At 32.6% G+C, this 22,908-nt stretch overlaps 1 protein-coding gene across 6 annotated transcripts in view; it reads right to left on the bottom strand.

The window, feature by feature from the left end:
- LOC108904553 (Ca(2+)/calmodulin-responsive adenylate cyclase) overlaps positions 1 to 22,908 on the bottom strand; it is a 350,154-nt gene that overhangs the window by 41,843 nt on the left and 285,403 nt on the right. For all 6 annotated transcript variants that reach the window (XM_018707158.2, XM_018707159.2, XM_018707162.2 and 3 more), the window contains exon 7: positions 22,114 to 22,258. In XM_018707158.2, the coding sequence (XP_018562674.1) occupies positions 22,114 to 22,258 (145 nt within the window). The remainder of the gene's footprint in view (positions 1 to 22,113; positions 22,259 to 22,908) is intronic.

Raw genomic sequence — 22,908 nt, 5'->3', positions numbered from 1 at the left:
GGCACGTGATGAAAATAACTGCCGTTAGAATCAACTCGATTGGAATAAAACTTTACTGGAACAAATCCAACTAAAAATGTTACCAAATGTGATAGGGTTGAAAGGATTAGCTTCAATGGAATTAATCCAATTTGACTGTCATTAAGAGTAATCGTTTCCTACTAGAATTTTCTTTAAACTGAGAAAACAAAATATTAAGTTAAGTCCAACTGGAACATTTTTGGAATCATCCAGTTAAACCCCAATTTAAATCAGTAGATCAAAAGACCAGTCCAATTGGAATGTAAATGGAATCAGTTCAAGAGAATTTCCATTGAAAGTCTGCTGGAATATTATTAAACTGAAAAGTCAAATAATCGTGGAATTGGATTATTATTTGGTATCAATTCATGAAAACTTTTGAAAGCTGACTTCCGTTGGAATCAACCCTAGTGAAAGGTTATTTTAATGAATCTTATAAAAGTGTTGCCATTGGAATTTTGTTAAAGACAGTTCAAGTGAACTTCCATTGAAAGTCTACTGGAATATAATCAAACTGAAGAGTCAAATAATCGTGGAATAGGATTATTATTGGTATCAATTCATCAAAACTTTTAAAAGGCGTTAAAATCAAGCGTATGAATCTTATGAAAATGTAGCCAATTGGAATCTTGTTACAGCCAGTTCAATTGGATTGCAGAATCAAATCAAGTGCAATGTTTTTCAAAATAAAAGGTTAAAAATTTATTAAAAATAATCATCTTTAAGCTGAAAAGACAAAATATTAAGTTCAAATGGAATATTATCGGAATTAATTCAATTCTTATTCAAATCAAAATAATTTAATCGAATTAAAAGTTTGCTGGAGTGAATCTAACTGGAAATGTGCTTTATCAGTAAGCTAAAACTAATTTTAATGAATTTATGAATGAATAAAAATATTACCTAATAGAATAATGCTACAATCAGTCCAGTTTGGATTGGAGAACCAAACCAACTGGAACCTTTTTAAAAAGGATGCATTCCACTGGAATTGGAGACCAAACGTCTCGAATAGAGATAATTGTCTTTAAATTGAGAAGGGAAAGAAGAAATATTATTGGAATCAATGCAACTGAACTCTTGTTATGGTAATTAATTCCCCTTATTGAAATCAGAAGCTTCAAGTGCAGAGCTGAGTTGGAACGCAATATATAAGTTCAATTTCACTTTCATTAGATTGAAGATCAAATTAAAAATAAAAAAAATGATTCAAAGAATTGATTAAATTTATTATTAAAACAGTTGAGAGTGATTAATGTTTTTTTTGTTCTGATATTTCCGCATTTCCTAAAAATGTAAATATCTTTAAGCTGGATCAGCAGCAATTATCCAGCAAAGTCTGACACGCCTGGATTGTTCCCAGTTTCCAATCTGTCACAAAACAATAGTTAAGCAGAATGATACATTATTCACCGAAGTACGGGTTCAATATCTCTGAGATTAACTACCGCTATGAGTCCCCAAGAACTGGCCCAGCATGACAATTGGGGCCTGCTCACGGTGTGATCGACTCTACATTGAGTACCTGGCTCCGATCGAGCGGCGACTTCGGGCCTGGATATCCGACCATCGAACTGAGACTGTAAAGTTTCCGTGAACTACCTCAATCGAAGGCACAACTTTATAGTTTACAGGGAGATTACATAAGTAAAGTAACAGCCTGTCTCACCAGGTTATCGTTTTCTTCGGAATGGTTGGAACAGTTGCTTTTATAATAGAGTAAGGTCGGTGATTGTCGGATAGTGCTATTTTTTTAACTATTATCGCAGTTGGAGTCACTGTTAAGTTCACAATTTCATAATATGAAGGCACATTACTCGGGTTGTTAATTGCAGTACAATGCCTTCATAAATGATTACAAGACAGAATAAGATAAAAGAGAAGATTTTTAACGATTGTCATTGTTAATTGTAAATGTGCCAACGCCAAGACTTAGTTAACAGTACCAATCTACTAGACCTTTGAAGAATATTTATGTCAAATAGTAGTGCATGTATGTATGTATGATCTATTCGACATCACCAGCGTCTGCTCATTTTGTGTGGTAAAGTACATTCATAGATTTAAGAGAATGACTACATCCATCAACTTGAGCCCATCATAAAATTCAATTGTCAAGGGATTATAAAGCAAATAAGTTTACTGCATATATATAAGAATTTTGCAAAACCAATAATTTTAATAGTTCGTATGAACTAAGAAAAATTTTTTGATTATTTCAATGTGCGGCATCCGAGAAGTGCTGAATCAAAGAGTGAGTACAGCTACACTGTGGAAATAAAAGTCGAAAATGTCTGACTGACGATATCAAAAAGTGTATATGTCGTAGTTAGATTGAAAAAATCATGAAACGCTACTTTTCATGAAGATTGTCAAATCTTCGTTGATTTTGCATTATTTTATGATGTGCCTAGTCGTTTTGTATCTGGATGATTTATAAAATGACAATAACACGCAGCCAGATCGTTTAGTGTTTAAAAATCATTACCTGTGTGACATTCCGGCTGAAGCATTTCAGTCGTTTTATAATACGCTTAAAATGTTTGCCATTTTGTAAAATATTATACCTTGGGACAAAAAATTAGATGAGTGCTTCGAAGATTTAATCCAGCGTAAACCTTATAAGATGTGTGGAGAGTTTGTGTAGAACAACGCTGTGGAAATGTCTTACATAGGGCTTCAAATTTAAAAAAGTCTATAGTTATCGAGATATCGTGGAATCGAAATACCTCAAAGAATGGTGATTTGAATCTATGACAAAAATCGAAACGTTTGGTTGACTCTAGTGATCAGTAAAACAAAAACACCATTAAACGGAGGAAAAAGGACAACAATAATACATGCTGGATTCGAAGACAGTTGGGTGCTTCATTGGCAGCTAAAAATATAAAGGGCTCCTATTTGGATTACCATGAACAACAGAGTTATTTGAATACTGGCTCATAAATAAGTGTATTCCCAATATTCCAATAAACAGTGTGATTGTCATGGTAATGCAAGCTGTTGAACATTTATTTTGCGAATACTACACAGTGACTTACTATTAACGTAGATGATGAAACTAAAACTGAATTAAATGAGTAAACTTTAATATTAATTTTAATAAGTTCCTGTTTCAATTCAAAATTAAAGTCCCTACTTCTATGACCTGATGGCATCTCGATGAAGGGAGCCATTTATTCTCTTAAATCTATGAATGCATTTTACCATGCGCAAACACCGCAGATTATAACGCCGCCATTTTTAGTCTGATTTAAAAAACAAAAGACAGGTGTCAACGGCTCTAAAAATTGTACAAAACTGGCAACTATATTATAATTTTTAATGACAGATGATTGTCTATTTGTTAAAAATTAGCGGAAAGAAATTCTATTTAAAGTAAACAACGCATTGTCACGTTATTTGACAGTATATGAGATACCAATGACGCGACGTGTTGTGCCCTTAAGTTACTATACAGGGTGAATCACGAAGAGGGCCCAGTAGGATTATTTCAAAAAGTAGTCAAAATTGAAATCTGAAAATTTGTATACAGGGGTTTATCAAAAAGTTCTATTCAATGAAAATATTGTCAATTTTTTCACAGTTCCGGTTATACCGGAAGTCATCAACTCTGTTATTTCAAACGGAACACTCTGTATAGCTTTACATTTTCTAATTCTACGGTAAAATTTAGATTAATTTCATATAAGGTGCTATAGGCCAAAATGTGACAGTTTTCAAGTTATTATTAATTTTCGAAAAAAAAAATGAGGGATGCAAGTTACTTTTGAAAACAGAATAACTTCAACATTTAGAACGTGTGAGCAATATTGTGACGTTAAAGTTGAATTTACTCAAATATTTCAAATGGTACACCCTGTATATTATTACATTAGTGGATGCACAATTTAATTTAATTTAAAATAATACTAAAGTTCCCTATACCAAAGTTAACAGTTCTTGTGTAAATTGGAAATTATTGATTTCAACATAGAAAAATGTACTGTGGATGCACTAAAGAATTGAATAATAAACGGTGTCTGATTAATGATCTGTAATTTTTATTATTGTTATACTTTCAGCAAAAACAATAATTCAGTATATTAAATTAAAAAAAGCGATGCTTTAAATAAACCCACCATACTCGTAGATTTTTCTGTGTTGAAATCAATTTCTAATTTACACAAGAACAGTTGACTTTGGGTATAGGGAACTATAGTATCATTTTAAAGTAAATTTAATTCTGCATCCATTAATGTAATAATATACAGGGTGTACCATTTGAAATTGTTGAGTAAACTCAATTTCATCGTCACAATATTGGCCACACGTTTTTAAACACTCTGTATGAATTTTGCAAATTTGACAAACGGGTTGATTTCTATTGCTTTTAAATTATCCATGTCAAATTTCATTAATAAATAAAGCAAAATGTCGGTTATTCTATTTTCAAAAATCACTTAAATCCCTCAATTTTCTTCGAAAATTAATAATAACCTGCAAACTGCCACATTTTGGCCAATAGTACCTTATATGAAATTAGTCTAGAATTATTCCATTTGAAATAACAGAGCAAGTTGACACTATTTTCATTGAATAGATCTTTTTGATAAACCCCTGTATACAAATTTTCAGATTACAATTCTGACTACTTTTTGAGATAATCCTACTGGGCCCTCTTCGTGATACACCCTGTATATGACGTTTGACAATTTTGTTGTAATGCTAATATTAATTTTTATTTTAAGCAATTACTGATGTCACTGAATTCAGAAAAAAATTCTAGATTAAGTAAACAAAAGTCAAAATAAGTCGGTATTTTAGAGTAAGCAACTTTCAAAATTTAAATAATGTATCTTCCCTTCTTCTGTCACTAAGGTAAGGTTGAGACAAAAAAAACTATAGTGTCAGTTTGTAATATTTTTGATGCCACTAACGTCAATTTTTTTTTCTATAATCTGGCAAAAAATGAGTTATAACCTGCACTGAATTTTATGAAACACGGTGACCAATTCTCGGACGTATTTTATCCATTGTTCTTTAAGCACCCATTCAGAAAATTTTCCTCAATAGTTGTTATACCCGCGATGAAAGACTTTGTGGTCTGTGGCACTTTACAGAGACGGATAGCGATCGCATAGTCAGAGATGTAGTGGCATCACAGAGGCCACAGTAGCTTTGCGAGAGGTTGAACAAAAGAACTTTCAGTTCCTGGGTAGGAAAAATAAAATGGAAAGTCGAAAAGTTACCTAATTTTTAAACTATTGTTATGCCGCTTTATAACCAAAGTAAAACGGACTACATTCCTTTATCAGATAGCTTCATTCAACTACCTTTACAAAAACTACGTCAACATAAAAACTTAAAATAACTGATATTCGAAGTAATTCACACACTGAAGTAATGGCTACCCCGTAAATAAATTCTCTTCCTTAGATTATTATTATTATTAGTCTATTATCGAAAGGTGTCTCTTTGTATCCGACAATCAGCGGCCGTACTTCATATTTGTCAATCACAAATTAAAAAACCTGTCAAATGGTTAAGTTTATTGAAAACTACGGAAACTTTACTAGTTCTTCCTCTTCAGGGGAAACTAATCCTACGTAGCTTAGCTATACTATAAAACTTTAGTCGATGAATGTTAGTGGTATGGAGACAATGTGGGTAAGGTTGTGTGAATGTGATTTTTTGCGGAAAATGACAGTACTAAAAGCGTAAGCCGTCCAAGCTTTTGACAAAATGCTAATAAGAGAATGGGTTTGGTGGCTAAATAAATTGTTTCAGTCTTTGTTGCGTACAAAGTTAATTTTCAGCGCTCGCATTAATAGACAAAAAAATACGAGGAGCGTTCAAATTTGACCTGAGTCTGAGTTCTTTCTTATTATCGATACGAATTAGAAATGTTTTATACAGTTTGCCTGTATTTAGGGTGGTTATTATGGGAATCTTAGTCGACATATGTAGCTAGTCTATACTACACATCATTCAAATGAGGAGTCTTGAAAAATTCGGATTTTTGAAACTGTTTCTTATATTTACAATTTATAACTTTACATGGTGACATTTAAATGAGTACACAGTAAAAATTAAGATTTTAGACTCACGTGAATATAATTAACACTCAAGATCTTTTGTGTGTTTATTAAATTCACATTCATGTTAGTTATAATAGAAAATAAAGTGAAAAAAAAAATTTGGTGACATTAACGAGTGTCATTGTGATCACATCTTTGATTATACTGCAAATTACCCATTGTGCTTGCTGCCAGTAAGAGTACAAAACAGATTCGTGCTACGTACGAACGCTAGCATTAGCTTTCTGATATCTTGAAGTTGCGATAATGATGTTTAAAATTCAAATCAGGAAACACAGACACTTTCATGAAGTCATCAAGTGTTGGATATGGCTATGGAATGTAATTGTAAAGTATATTAGTGTTTACAGTTTCTTTTCTTTATTTTTGAAAACGTTTCTATATTATATTTGAGTTATATGTTCTTGTTAAAAAATGGAAAAATTGTATAGTCCAAGTCTAGATATACATAATTGGGGTTAGTAATCCAGGATAAAAGTTAAAGTTTCAATCGCTCTTATAGGAAAACATTATTCCACTCATGAGTATAGATAAATAACTAACTTGTTAACTATAATCCAGGATAAAATTTGAAACTGTTTAACTTTTAACCACTTATAGTTAAAGTTTTGTTCACACTCAAGAGTGTGGATAAAAACAAACTTGAGAATAAATATTTTATTGATAATTAATTTTTTTATTGTTGATTGCGAATTAGGATAAAAGTTGTATAAGCGCTTATAGGTAAAAATGGTGTTTATACTCATGAGTGTCGACAAAAATGAATCAGTTCAGAACAAACAACACGTCAATGTGGATTTTAACATCCAAATTTTTACTGTGCACGTAATTTTTTGGAATTACAATGGTATTTAAAATGTGGAATCATTTGTCTCTAAAATAATTAGGCTATCTTTGATTATATCAAAGTCAAACTGAACTATCCTCGTAGTTCCCAATCCCCGTCGCCATTTTCAGGAACCAAGCCATTGGGCTGGTTACCTAAAAGGATCACCGGCCGCGACTTTTCCAGCCCCAAACCCATCTCATTCAACTGTTTTCCAACCCTTTCGGGGTCGAGGTTTTACTAGCGCATGCCTTGGGTCAACAGCCGCCGAGACAATGCAATCGAAAAAGTCAAGTAGAGAGGCTTACTCAAAGGGCGTGTGCGCGTCGGAGTGCATTGGTGGTGCGAAAAACATGAAAACGTTAAACATCGGATAGTGGGGTACACATACAGGGAGGAAAACAAAGGTCTAGAGGGGTGGCGACGTCATTATCCACTACATCTGATAGAAATGCGATTTGAAAAGGTTTTTCACGTAGTTTTTCCGCAGTAAATAAATATGCTATGTATGCCAAAATCGATAATATCAGCATTCACGTCTTGGTTATTATAAGAGATGAATAGGGTTCTGGAATATTTGCGCCAAAAATTAAGATATAATTTTACTAATAAAAATAATGGCACTTCTTTGAAAGCTCAATATTAACGAAGTTGTATACTTTTAAAGTTTTTTATTTGTAAAGTGATATTTTAAAATTTGGTATACACGCAAAAAAAGAAATTCTTAAATCAAGAATGGTATATTTATACAGGGTGGTCCGTAAGTAATGGTCCATAGAGACATACTAGATTTTTTACTTCAAAATATTACGATTGGAGCCAACATGCCTTAATAAAATGTTGATAACAAAAAAGATACAGGGTGTCAAAGTTGGAAATTAAAAATTGAATTTTCGTAATAATTATAATATTTTTGAGTGTATGAACGTGAAAATTTAGGGGTAGATGTTTCTGTATACGAGAAATCATAATTTGTTATCTATTTCGATGTATCTTCTAGAGGGCGCCACATACGCCGTGTTTATGACGTAAATACGAGCATAATTTTTTTATCCACAACGTTAACGCTTCTTTTTTTTAAAAATCTTAAACCTACATTATTTTCGTGAAAAAATGGTATACTTGTCATTAGCTCTAGAAATTGTCCGTTTTCAAGAAAAACGCATTTCAACAATCTGCTGCATGTTTCATTACAGGAAATTTTATCGTAGTGTGCGACAATGCCAAGACAGTTTTGACAATTAGAAAAAATCATTGTGACAGTTAGCAATTAATTCAAATTGTATTTATTAATTTTTGGTAAAAATCAATTAAGTATTTAAAAGAAAATAACGAATTATGCCGAGACATAATAATTTCTCGAATTTGGAAATGAGAGATATGACGGTTGTTTATTGTCAACAAAATTTCAATGGACGTGCTGCGCAACGTGAATATTGCCGAAGATTTCCAAACAGATTGCAACCTGGTAAACGACTGTTTCAAAATCTATTCAGAAACTTAGGCGAAAGTGGTTCATTTCGTCCTAAACGTGATAATTTAGGTCGACCAAAAATGATTACGCCTGACCAGGAAGACGAAATACTAATTCGCATTGCAGATGATCCACAAACTAGTTCAAGACGATTAGCTGCAGCCACGGGAATTAATAAAACATCAATTTTAAAGACATTACATGAAGAAAAATATCATCCATATCATTTTACACCAGTTCAAAATTTATTACCTGTCGATCTTCCTTCAAGATATCAATTTGCAAGTGATATTCGGAACAAGCAGAATACTGACTATACATTTGTCAACAGAATATTGTTTACAGATGAAGCGACATTTACTCGCCGAGGTATTTTCAATTTAAGAAATAAGCATTGTTGGGAAGTTCAAAATCCTCATGTAACTCGAGAACGGCACTTTCAACATGAATTTAAGATTAATGTTTGGTGTGGGATCATTGGAAACCATTTTCTAGGTCCATATGAGTTGCCAGGAAATTTAAATGGTACAAGTTATTTAAATTTTTTAGAAAATAGCTTTGTTGATCTATTGGATGCGTTACCACTGAATTTGAGGCAAAATATGTGGTTCATGCAAGATGGCGCTCCGCCACATTTTACTCATCAAGTAAGAACATATCTAAACCAACACTTTCCTGAACGTTGGATTGGCCGTGGTAGTATATTTCCTTGGCCGCCACGTAGTCCAGACTTCAACCCTTTAGATTTTGGTGTATGGGGCACAATGAAGGAAATTGTTTATAAAAACACTATAAATACTCGCGTCCAACTTTGGCAAGAAATTAGTAATGCCTCAACTTTTTTTGATCCAATGGTATTATTTAATATTAGACGATCTTTCATAAATCGTATGGACAAGTGCATCGAGGTGAATGGTGGACATATTGAAAATTTACTTTGAAACATTTCCTATTTTTCCTTAGGTACATATTCAGTTTTTTACTTGTTAAACGCTTGATAAAATCATAGTTTTGTTTAATTAAATTTCTCCTTTAACTGGTTTTGTAAATAAAATTTATCAACTTGATAATTTGTATTTTAATGTGTACAAAGGGATAATGTTTAATTGTCAAAATTAATGTTTTCATTAGCGCACACTACGATAAAATTTCCTGTAATGAAACATGCAGCAGATTGTTGAAATGCGTTTTTCTTGAAAACGGACAATTTCTAGAGCTAATGACAAGTATACCATTTTTTCACGAAAATAATGTAGGTTTAAGATTTTTAAAAAAAAGAAGCGTTAACGTTGTGGATAAAAAAATTATGCTCGTATTTACGTCATAAACACGGCGTATGTGGCGCCCTCTAGAAGATACATCGAAATAGATAACAAATTATGATTTCTCGTATACAAAAACATCTACCCCTAAATTTTCACGTGCATACACTCAAAAATATTATAATTATTACGAAAATTCAATTTTTAATTTCCAACTTTGACACCCTGTATCTTTTTTGTTATCAACATTTTATTTAGTTTAAGATTTCTTGATTTAAGAATTTCTTTTTTTGCGTGTATTTGTTGTCGGTAACAGACTGCACTTACGAAAAGAAAATTAAACAAATTTTAATGATTTAAATGACTCTCACTGACTAAAATATTAATAATTTAATTTGCGGTTATTTATTTAATTAATAGTTTAATATTAGATATCGTTAAATATTTAAAAAAGGTCAATAATACAACCGTGTCAGAGAAAAAAATCACTTTAATGTTTTGCAATATTTTGCTACTTCGTTTCCTGTAAATCCTGTTGAAATCCCGGTAAATTATTATCATATCTAAATTTCACATTATTATAAATTATTTAATATAATTAACGATGACTTTGAAGATTTGAATTCATTACAACATTTTAACTACATCCGAAAATGAAAATATGAAAAAAATATTACCGTATATTTTCTTGTTTCATTTTGCTCTCATTTAAAAAAAATAAAATAAGCTTTGTGACGTCATTTGAATCTAGGGCAAAATGTCGTAATTTTTTGAATACTTTTGTCTATTGCAGTGCCAATAAGCGCGCGTAACCATTATAAGCTTGCTTTTGCATTTCTTTGAGCAATATTGTCAGTGTTGTCAGATTCATCTACATATTTGTAAATAAAAAATTATATAAAATTATGATTAGAAATTCTAAATATTAATAAATTACTGGCTTAATACGATGAAATAAATACAAGTTATTTTGACAAATTTCGTCAGGCCCATAATAAAAATTTTCTAGTTATTAAAATTAGAAGTATGCTTTACAAAATAGTCTAGTTTGCGTCAAATCGCTCAATTTGGCAATGATGGTTTCATCATATTTCCTTCAATTATCGAAAAGACCGTGGTGACCTCTTGCGGAGGACACAGAATTATTAAATTTAAACAGTTATGACGCCACAGGGCATATAGTAATTTTCCTAATTTTCCTTTTAGTGACGTGACACACGTAATATAAAATATAAAATCAAAATAAGAAAAACACTTACGAATTAAATTAAAATATTAAAAGTATACACAGGGTGATCCATCTAAAAGGGATTCTTCTGTAACCCTGCACTGTAAAATTTATAAAAAAATATTTTTAATAAAAGTTGACTGGAATCATGTGGGCCATGCAAAGAAAATATTTTTAGCTTTACAGGGTGTTCCATTACGCGTAGGCGCTACATAACGGTTATTTTAAATGGAACACCCTGTATATTATTACATTTTTGAATTCCTTGGTTAATATTAGGTAGAGTTTATTATAAGTACATGGTGTTTAAATCTTACCGTTTTCGAGATAATCAGTTGTTTTTGAAAAAACAATCACAATTTCAACTCTAAATTAGGCTAGACAGCGTCTAAACTGTAAGAGTTAGAAACGTGCAGTTTTCACAGTTCGATTTGGCATAAATTACTCTATATTGTCATATGTGAGCAAAACGTGTATGCTACTCAGACTCGGAAATACTGAGACCTACAATTAATAATTTTATGAGTTGAAAAACTTTTTTCCAAACGGAATGACCCATATTAATTGTCATGGGTCATGGCAAAATTGAATGTCCTTTCGACTGATATAAGGTTGTCCATACTTATCTTCAACAGTTTTCCAGAAAAATCAGGTTCTTTTCTAAAGTCCATTAAAGTAGCTATGTAACAGCGTCAAGAAGGCCTTGCAAAATCACTTTTCTCTCACATTTTATCAGGCCTGGGACTGACAGTGTCAATATTTACTGGCGTGTTCAGAAAGTGGTTTGACAAACAACACTAACTAACACTAAAACAAAACGCAAAACGAAATAAACTTTTTCAAATACTACTGATTAACTCGAAAACGGTAAGTTTTAAATATAATGTACATTTAATAAACTCTACCTAATATTAACTAAGGAATTAAAAAATGCAATAATATACAGGTTGTTCCATTTAAAATAACAAAATTATGTAGCGCCCACGTGATATGGAACATGTAAAGTTAAAAATATTTTCTTTACATGTCCCACATGATTCCAGTCAACTGTATATTTTCGAGAAATTAACATTTCCATTTTCTTTACAGTAAAATATAATTTCCTTTTATGTTCAAATTCTGTTTCGTTCACATGTAATGCATTTACCATTTTGGCGACAAAAATTAATTTTAGACTTAATAATTTTTAATATGAACCTGTAATTATTGGAAAAACGGCAAATTAGATTTTATTCATATCATTTTTTTAGTCAATAAGAGCCATTTTAAGCTTTTTGGAGTTTTATAACTACGATCTATTGTTACCAATAATAAGCATACAATATTACATAATTAATAAAAATACAACTTTGAAGTTATAAAAGTTAAGGTAATATTGAGTTTTCGAAAAAGTGTCAACTGAAACTGTCATTAATTTTATCGCTACAAACATCTCCTATTTTTTTGCTCACAATTTCCGAACACCTTGGAAATTATGCAACACTTTATAATTTGTCTCAGTTTATATTTTTTTGGATCCTAATCTCTTCGAATAAAAATATGATTATTTAAAATCATACATGCCAAACAATTCAATCAATAACAATCATTTTAATCATTAAATTTCAAAATTTAACTTACATTTATTATGCTATAAAAATCTAACTGATATTATTCTCTTTGGACAATAAATAATTTCATAAATTTTCAGCGCCACCAAATATGGCTTTCACGTTGTCATTAAACTATTATTTATAACTCGACGCGACGATCAATACATGTAAAATACTTAAAATATAACTGTTCCTTTTATCAGAGTTTCAACTTTCCACAACGCATTTGTAATTCAGATGTAGAGAATTAGAAATAAACATAAATGAATAAAAATGTGAAGGAGAATATCGTTTATATTGGAAAGCGTATTTCTCAGAGCAATTATTAACTTCATATTTATTCTCTTGTGTAAAGAAGTTTCAGCAAAATTTCCCATTCAAGTGAATAAGACGGAGCTTGTTATTATTTCCATCTACAGTCTTCTTATAACAAAGGGTTCTAATTCTACTTTCCTTTCCTTATAAACAGCCATTCTCGAAGAGACAGACGCTACAAGACACAAATAATAGAACATAAACGAAAACAAACAAAAAAAAAAAATAGAAAAATTCTCAAGTACTGACACGTTTTTAACTTCTTATCCAGTTACAGAGCGGTGAAAAATTCTTCGCTTATCAAGCAATTTGGGCCAAATGCACTAAGAAAATTTTATTGGAGAATATTTTCAGCGCCAATAAAACTTTATGTTCTGCAGCGACTGCACCAAATTTATTTGTTTTTGTACTTTTTACATGAAAAGTGCTGGATAAGAGCCACAAAAAAGCAATACAGATTTACGATCAGAAAGAAAGAGTGTCTGTTCTTACAATATGCATATTCACATCGATGTGATGGCCTGAATGCTCTGAATCGGTATTTTAATGGCGATTACTTGAAATCTTAATGTTTGCTTGCACCGTTTCATTATAATTGCACCACACTTTCGACGATTAAACTGAATTGCTGTTTCCACTAATGACGCACTCTTAGTACCTTGTCGGGGTTTAACAAAGGAGGTGGATAAACATTAAAAATTTTCAAAGTACTATTTTAATTACTGTAATGTCGAGTCTTTTGAGGCCTTTGTATATCTAAAACCAAACGAGAGAGTAGTTTGCACGCGGCCCTTGAGAACCCGACCTAGATTTGTAAATTACGCAATTAATTTACGCACCTCTACAGGGTGTTTGGAAAAAATATGTTATAAATTCAGACTGATAGAACACACAAAAAATTTGGTGATTTTTTTCCTACTTATCTATTGTTGTTTTTTAATGCAAGAATACATTGAATAATTTTTTAATCAAATTTCGGCAATATTTTTTGAAAAAACTATGTAGCTCACTGATACTCTGTACTTTTGTAAGCTTTTGCGAATGATAAATACATCAGCATTGTTAGTCTTCGACTAGCTTGTAAAAGTTGCTAGTTGTGACGTTTCTCAGTTAGGTTTTCTGCATACTGTAATTTAGAATTTTCGTTTACATAAAGCAAAATAGAGAAAAATGCAATTCATTTTGCCACAGCCTACCAATTTTTTATTCGCAAATACAGGGTGTTTCCGTTAATTCGCAGAAAGCGCTGATTCCTCAAATCATTCTACAAAAGAAACTCCATACAAACATACGTCTTAAACTGGTCCATTTCTGCTATACAGAGCGTTAACAATTTTATTTTTTTCGCAATATCAAATAAAATATGATTGATTTATTTGTCTCAAACCTGTTTCACGTAAATATCCCAGTTAAGAGTTAAAGGCATTTTTTTATACAAATTTTTATTTCTTTGCGTGGTTGTGATTAGTGAAGTGTACATAATTTTGAAAGATCGCACGCCACTGTTTTTCTCCTCAATTTCATTTCAATACCGATAAAATACATCTCCTGGCATTTTCTTCATTCTACTTTAAAAGAAAAGCAGGATTTTCTTAGATAAATAGCTTATGAAGTATTAATACTTGAAACTTTGCACGTTCCAAATTTCAATACAATACTTTTTCTGATTTTCAACCAACTCCTGAATTATGACAACTTTTTTCAAAACATGTTACATATTATAAAAATATAAGGTGAATCTTAAGTGTGTACAGGGTTAGTCACTATAATCTGACAACTTATTGTGAGTTTATTATTGAAATTACAAGTTTTTAATACAAAAGTTTTAGCTTTTTTTTATAAATTTTTGTAATACAGTATTAGAAAAAACAATTGAATAATGGAAATCACTAAATTAAAGAAAAACATTTTTTTAAATGGAACGCCTTATACAGGGTGTTTTTAAATATGACTTGCCATAAAGATTGTATGCAATTTAACATGGTCAATAAACACTAAACTAAACTAATGAAGTAGCAAAAGTGGTACTAGTGAATGTAGAGCCAAAAATAAGAGGATTGAAGTAAAACTACCTTATATGAAAGTTACACCCCTTAAAGGAGGGGATTGAAATTCACATTTTAATTTTTTTTCTTTAACATGGGGAATGCTAGAGACACAAAACTTAGTATGAGCGTCCCACTTATAAAGAGACAACTTTTCAGTATTTTTTCGATCATTGGCGTATTTTATAAAGGAGTGATACAGTCAACCCCATTGCAATATTTTATTAGCAATTTTTTATATGAAACAAATTTTCTATTTAAAAATATTTATTGGGAAGTCTGATTTATTGCGCAACTTTTTTACCTCTTATAATTTTTCGATAAAACCGATAGTTTTCTAGTAAAAAAAATTAGATGCGTCATCGTTCACTAAAGGGGTAATTGCGAAAATTTGTAAAAATAAAGTAGGCGGATGTCATAACAAATAAAATATTATTTATCATATTAATAAATTGACACTTTCTGTCTATAAGCTGGTAATTTAATAATAACATTAAGAATAATTTGCTATTAATAAATGCAAAATTAAATTTAAAGAATATTCTCGAAATAATTTCCATTTTGCTGCAAGCATAACCTAATACGTCTGTTGAAGTTATAACGCACTTGCACAAACAGTTGTTGGTTATTGCGAAGGTCATCTGCTGCCTGAAATATTCTTAAGCGTAGTTCTTCTAAGGCGGCAACGGGAGTGGCATAAACAATACTTTTTATGTGTCCTCACGGTAAGAAATCGGTGGGCGTTAGGTCAGGTGAACGTGCAGGCCAACAAACAGGGGCATCACGATCACGACCAATCTAGCGATTCGGGTAATTTAAATTTAACCATTCTCTAACGGCAAGTGTACTATGTGCAGGCGCCCCATCATGCATATACCACATCACCTGGCGTGTAGCGAGGGGTACATCCTCAAGTAATGTTGGGAGATTTTTGTTCAAAAATCTAAGATACTCGGCCGCTCCAAGCCTGCGTGGAAGAATAAAAGGACCTACTAGAGTATTTCCTACAATTCCCCTCCAAACGTTTAAACTGAAATTATGTTGACATTTTGAAACAAATATTTCATGACTATTTTCTTCCAACCATGAAAGAACATTATGAAGGTTTACTGCACCTACTCTAGGAAAATTTGATTCATCGGTGAAAAGTATATTCATTAGGAAGTCATGCCTGGAAATATTAATGCAACCCTTGCACGGGTTGATGGTGAAAAGGGTATAAAGGATTTTCATGAGCTTACATTCCACACAAGACTGTGAGAAACTTGCAGTTGCCTGGACACCGTTCTTGTGCTTGTACCACAGTCTTGTTCTAGATGTTTCAGTATAGCTTTCTCAGTTTCAACAGTTCAGATATTACCCCTTCTTCCGGCACCCTCACGATTGGGCTGAATTTTACCAGTTTCCCGAAGCCTTCTTTCCACCGAAGCCAATGTTTGTCTATGAGGAATCGGTCGGTTTGGATATATTTGATGGTATAATCTTACTGCAGCGTTACTAATTTTTCTGGATTCGAAAAACATTTGGAGCATGTCGACATAATCGTCATTGGTATAAATATTATTTGCCATAATTATTCTGATAATAAATTAATCAATTGGTACTAATTATTAGTACACAGAAAGTGTCAATTTATTAATATGATAAATAACAATTTATTTCTTATGACATTCGCCTACTTTATTTTTACAAATTTTCGCAATTACCCCTTTAGTGGACGATGGCGCATCTAATTTTTTTACTAGAAAACTATCGGCTTTATTGAAAAATTACAAGAGGTAAAAATGTTGGGCAATAAATCAGTCTTCCCAGTAAATATTTTTAAATAAATAATTTGCATCATATAAAAAATGTCTAATATAATATTGCAACGGGGTTGGCTGTTTCACTCCTTTATAAAATACGACAATGATAGAACAAATATTGAAAAGTTGTCTCTTTATTAGTTTCATACCAACTTTCGTGTCTCTAGCATTCCTCATGTTAAAGAAAAAAATTAAAATGTGAATTTCAATCCCCTCCTTTAAGAGGGTATATCTCTCAGGGGTGCAACTTTCATATAAGGTATTTTTACTTCAATCATCTTATTTTTGGCACTAAATTCACTGGTACCATTTTTGCTACTTCATTTAAAAACACCCTGTATGTTAGTGCATACTTAGTTTCGTCAAATTTTTCTCTTTTCAAAAATATATAATATGTTGCTGACTAATTCAGGACTTTTCGACATTTCCAGTTTAAAACTATTTTTGAAAGAACAGGAGGGAAATTTATGTCTGATGTATCGCAGTGGCTATGGACGAAATACGTGGAACAAACAAATGACTTTGACAGAAGTTTATTTAACATCATCAATTTATTTATTATAACACACTATTTTAACAAAGAAATAATGTTTAGTGAGAACGAAAAATTTTAAGTTTTGTAAATTTTTAAAAAGATATAGAGAAAATATTTCTGCACAAAAAAATGTTCATAAACAATGGATAATTTTAGTTATCACAAAAAATGGGTATGTTCGTGAAAAAAAAAAGTTGATGATGTCATTTTTTTTGAATTTTGAAAAAAATGTTTTTCCAAGTGCGAAACGGACCTTAGCGAGTCCCTATTCAGGCCATCTAAACAGATTTTTACTATCGTTCTTCGTTTGTCTGTTGTGGGTCCCAGACGCGAATTTTGGGACACCCTGTATATACTTCAGATTCATCCTTTATAGGAGATCCGGGTAAAAACATGCTATTTTAACATTTCGCGTGTTTGATATATTTTTGGATATTTCTTTGCGAAAATCGACTATTTCGCAGACTTTTAGGCTGATTTGTTCAGTTAAATTGTACAAGAATTTTTAGGAAGAAGACATAATTGCGCTTCCTGCAAATTTCCTACACCTCGCACCTACCATCCACTTCGCTATTTAACAACTCAATCGTGGGCTTAAGTTATATCAAATATAGTCAGTTTTAAAATAATTATACATAGTCGCAAAAAACGGCAGCCTTTGTGCAGATAAATTGCAGTCTGTGTTACCTCTATCTCTTTTAACCTCTTTGAGTTGAAATAACGAAAGATTGGTGGGGATTTCTGGGCTGTGAGACCGTTTTCGGTGAACTTTCGCCTGTATTTTGGAAAGTAAACGAGATGTCGGCATAATAAGGCCAGTTTCTAGTTACAGTAAGTCGGATTACTAAAGCTATAAAATATTTGAGAAAAACAATTTTGCGAAAAACACGTTATTTTTTTAACTGTAACATGGAAATAAGTGAAAGATACGCCACATTTTACACCCACCAGGACAATTCATCACTCAAACGGCATCCACTTTTCTTATTTACAATTTCAGTATTACCCGCAAGCCACCAATCAATGACACTGCCCGTCACAGGCGTCGGTCCGTCGAAAGCCCGTGATTAAATCTAGAGAGCAGACAAATCGGGTGCAGAACGTCAATTATTTTAAATATCGTTACTTCAATCCGTAACTCGAGGCGAGCACGTAAAGGGTGCAGTCGAGTAGGCTATGCATCAACCGACACGGGACGCTTGTTTGTAAATCCTAGGGTATTTTAAGAAACAATTGAGGGTTCACTTCGGGAGACTGGCACGGAGTTTGTACGTCTCTTTCTGTATTATGCCGGAGATTTGTTCGGAATGTGGGATCGGCATGATATATCGCGCTATTAGGTATTGAATAGGCTGCTAGTATTATAGTTGGAACCTATTTATACGCATACGAGACTGATTGATCGGATACTTTCACAGGACTGGCCAGACGGCGGCTCATCAATCAGTCTGCACGTGCCCTAAGGGAAAAACGTTAAGCGACACTTTTTCGCGATGGTCATTTTGCCATCTCTTTAGGCATAAAACTATATAGTGTCCGGTAAATATCTACTAATCTCTCGGGAGCGTATAGGGAAGGTCAAAATAACGACTACTGTCTATAATTTTTGTTCCTAATGTCCCTTTTAGTGGAGATATTGGGCTCCAGAGAGCTATGCACAACTTATATAAACCAGCTAATTCAGATGAGCCGAAATCGCAAGATGCGCATAGCAGACTGCGCATTGATTTAAGTTTGCAGAGATGCTCTACTAACCAGCTGTGTGTAAAGAACAGAGACGTTTAAAATTTTTACACTGTGACAATTTTGTTCGATAAAATTTAGAATCATATTCATTGATGAGTTGATGATTATCTAAAAGAGGCACGAGATCTATACAAAGTATACGGAGGTTTTCGAGGTCGCTGATCACGAATCCGAGGTCAGATTTTCAAAATTTAAGATGGCGGATCCAACATGGTGGATGGGTTTTTTTAAATTTAATCAATGGCGACTGAGATACGGGGGTTTTGGGAGTCACTGACCCCACATTCGTGATCAGCAACCCCAAAAACAGCCGTATACCATGTTTAATACAAATCGACTGATTTTCAAAAAAACTCGTCCTCCTTGAATTTTGCAAATTGTCGGATTCGTGATCAGCGACCTCGAAAACCTCCGTATACAAAATTTGGTGAAAATCGATTTATGCCATTCTGTATAAAACAAGTTAAAGTGATTTTATAAATAATATATTGATTTACTGTTTTATAGGTTATAAAGGGTTATAAGGGTATTTTGGTTGTACCTTCTATAAAAACCAAATTTGTATCAATTTAAAATGATATACAGGGTGTACAGCAAATTCTATTACAAACTTTGACAGATGGTAGCTGGGTTAATTTCAACCGTTTTTTCTTATATGAACAGTCCGATTCGTTTTTGTTTAGAAGTTACAAGCATTTTAAAAAATTTCATATTTCAATCAAAGTAGCCTGATAAATAAAATTGATGGTTGTTATAACAATAAATTATTATTTGTGTCATTTTGTTTATTCATTTGACACTTCGAGTTAAAGAGCAAAATAAAAAATGCATTTATTTGCAACTGAAGAGTAGGTATGCAGATATTGTCTTTGTATATGGGTATTCCAATGGGAATGCCAGACAAGCAGCCCAAGAATACCGAAGATACCCAAATCAAAGAGACATGAACCTGCTCACACAGTCTTTAGTGCATCATTTCCTAGACTTCGAGAAGAAGGTAACCCCGTTCAAAAAAGGCCAATCGTCCTCCTGAAGTGAATGTACATACAAAATGAAGAAGATGCAATAGATGCTGTCAACTCTTCAATTAGTGATCGGCATACAGCAAGTAATCTTCATTTATCACCGAATTATGTATGGCATGTATTGAATAGATAAATGTTATATCCGTTTCATCGCCAAAATGTACAGGTGCTACATGCTTCAGCGATTAGACTTTTGTCGCTGGTTACTTCAACAACCTGCACGGAACGATAGATATATTTAGCTTGTCATGTAATTTGATGAAGATGTGTTACAAGGGACGGCATAAGTAATCATAATGAACATATCTGGGCGTTACAAAATCCTCATGCAAGTAGATCAAGACGATTTTAGCAACGTTTCAGTGTCAACGTTTGAGGTAGCATTTTCAATAATGTACAGCCTGCACATGTTTTAAATAAATCGTTTAAATGCAGATCCGTATAGAACTTTCTTGGAAAACAAACCTTTTTAATTTTATTGATGATGTAGGGCTTAATATTGTTCAAAGTATGTAGTATCAGTACGATGGTGCACCACCACATAGAGGAAGACAAGTAATTGCTTGGTTAAACGATCATTTCATGAATAAATGGATAGGTCAACAAGGTTCAGTAGCATGGCCACCGCGTTCCGCAGATCTAAATTCTTTGGACTTTTACTTATGGGAATATATGAAGCAGCTTGTCCACCATGTTGAAATATCTACCCGTCAGCAGTTACTTGAAAGAATTCACGATACAGCTAACCAGATACGAAATTTACATTCGAACATAGGGAGGACATTTTGAACAATTTTTATAGTCATAAGAATTGTTAATTTGGTTAATAAAGGTTAACTAATGTTTAAACTTTAAACACAAATAATATAATCATTGTTACAGCAACCATCATTTTTATTTATGAGGCTACTTTGATTGAAATATGAAAATATATTTTTTAAAATGCTTGTAACTTCTAAACAAAACCGAATCGAACCGGACCTATTTTCGTATAAGAAAAAAGCGTTGGAAATTGACCCAGCTATCATCTATCAAAGTTTGCCATAGAACTTGTAGAACCCTGTATAGCATTCACTAAAAATTTGTGACAAATGAACGAATGCGAATTTAAAATTGGAAAGGAACTTTTTGAACTTGACAAGGTTAAATAAACTAAAAACACGTAATATTAAAAAAATATGTATTTTAAATTTTTGCAGCCCGTTAAAAAGACAATTTATCTGGAAAACTATTTATTTTATCGAAATAAATGATGAGCATCTTTTTTAAATAAAAATCTAAAAATTATAAGTTCACTCTAAGCCTCGTTGCACTCTTGACGGACCGGCTAGCCGGATCCGGCTATCCGGATCCGACTGGCTCTTTCACACGTAATTTAATTTTCAAACCGGTTTGGCCGATATTAGTCTCAGTTGCATTTTTATCACAAGAAATGGATCGTAGACGCATTGTAATTATGTGGCTTGGCTATTGCCGATGTCATCGCAATAAAAAAAACAAAAAATATGAAAAATATCCAAAACATATGAAAAGGCTAAAGTTTTGTCCAACTGGACAGGTCTGGTTTCAAGCAGTGATATAAAGAATACTATATCTACTTCTAACGAACAAACATTCGACATAGTTGCTTACAAATATTTAAAAAATAATTGACACGTCCTGTTCTTTTCAATGAAACCGGACGACTGAACCCGGCAAGCACCCGGCAAGTGTGAAAGCGTCATTATAGTATATATGAAAATAAAAAAAAAACATGTGTTGGGGCCAGTTTGCTTCTGGATATCTTACAATATTTAAAGACCCATTTTAACATCAAATCATGGAACCTTATCTGTAACGTACTATGCGAAAATTTTATCAAAATGTACAAGGTGATTCCAATGTTAGAAACTAAAACGTACATCTCTAGATGTTCTTCTGGGGCTCGATATATCCGTTAAGAGAAACATTAGAAAAAAAATATCTAGTAGTGTTATTTTTACTTCCTTTATACTCTCTCGAGAGATTAGTAGATACATACCACACACCCTGTATAATAATTATTTCGAATCCGACCGATTCAGAGCATTTACCTGTAGACATAAGAGAGCGTTAGAAGAGAGCGTGAAGTGTAAATTTTGTTGTGTCTTGTTCTGCCTATGTGAAATATAAAAAAATACCTTTCTCCGCCTGGCCGGCGGCACGATGAAGTAGGTGGTGACGCAGTGGTCCCTCAGGTACTGATTTCTCGATGCGCCGTTGCCCGGTTCCACTTCGTATTCGCCTCCCAAGTAGTCTAGGGTGGCCTGGGTAATATGCACTCTCCTGAAAACGAAAATATAACGATCAAATTTGAGAAAATGTAGAATATAATTAGGTTTGTGCGAGAGAAGGGGCTAATTATCAATATTATTTATTTATTTATTTATTTATTTATTTATTTGATTCATCATTCAACAGAATATATCCAATTACTGAATGGGTGAGAACACAATATGTATAGTTGTTACGATATCAATTGGAATCTGTGAATCTTAAAGCACAGGACGGTCTGCACTTCTCTTGAAATTTCTTCATATGCTTTAGCCATGACGTGTCTCCTAATTTATACTCGAATAGCCATTGGGCGAGTCCGGTATTCATAGCCAGTCCGCCTGATGTAGAATGGACGGCGGCGCGCTGGTCGTCAAAGCAAACATGTATTGGTCCACTAGGTCGTAACTAATTTTTTGCATGGTATTCTATAATCAGTTTATTGTCAATCGCGGTTCACTTGGCTTTGTCAGTGCCGTAGAGAGCAGTGCTTGGCGTGGTATATTTATTGTTGGTATAATACGTATTATTAATTATTAGTTAATATTAATATTTGTTCATATCGTAACCAGTAAAGGGTAATAGTTATTAAAATAAATATTATATATAATTATCTAGTAATTTAGCATGGCTTTCTGAAGACCCTTTGAAACGGAAGATAA

The sequence above is a fragment of the Anoplophora glabripennis genome, unplaced genomic scaffold (assembly GCF_000390285.2).
Source record: "Anoplophora glabripennis isolate ALB-LARVAE unplaced genomic scaffold, Agla_2.0 scaffold99, whole genome shotgun sequence".
Taxonomy (NCBI): Eukaryota; Metazoa; Arthropoda; class Insecta; order Coleoptera; family Cerambycidae; genus Anoplophora; species Anoplophora glabripennis.
Note: the sequence above shows the minus strand (reverse complement) of the source record. Positions and strands in the feature narration are given on the sequence as shown.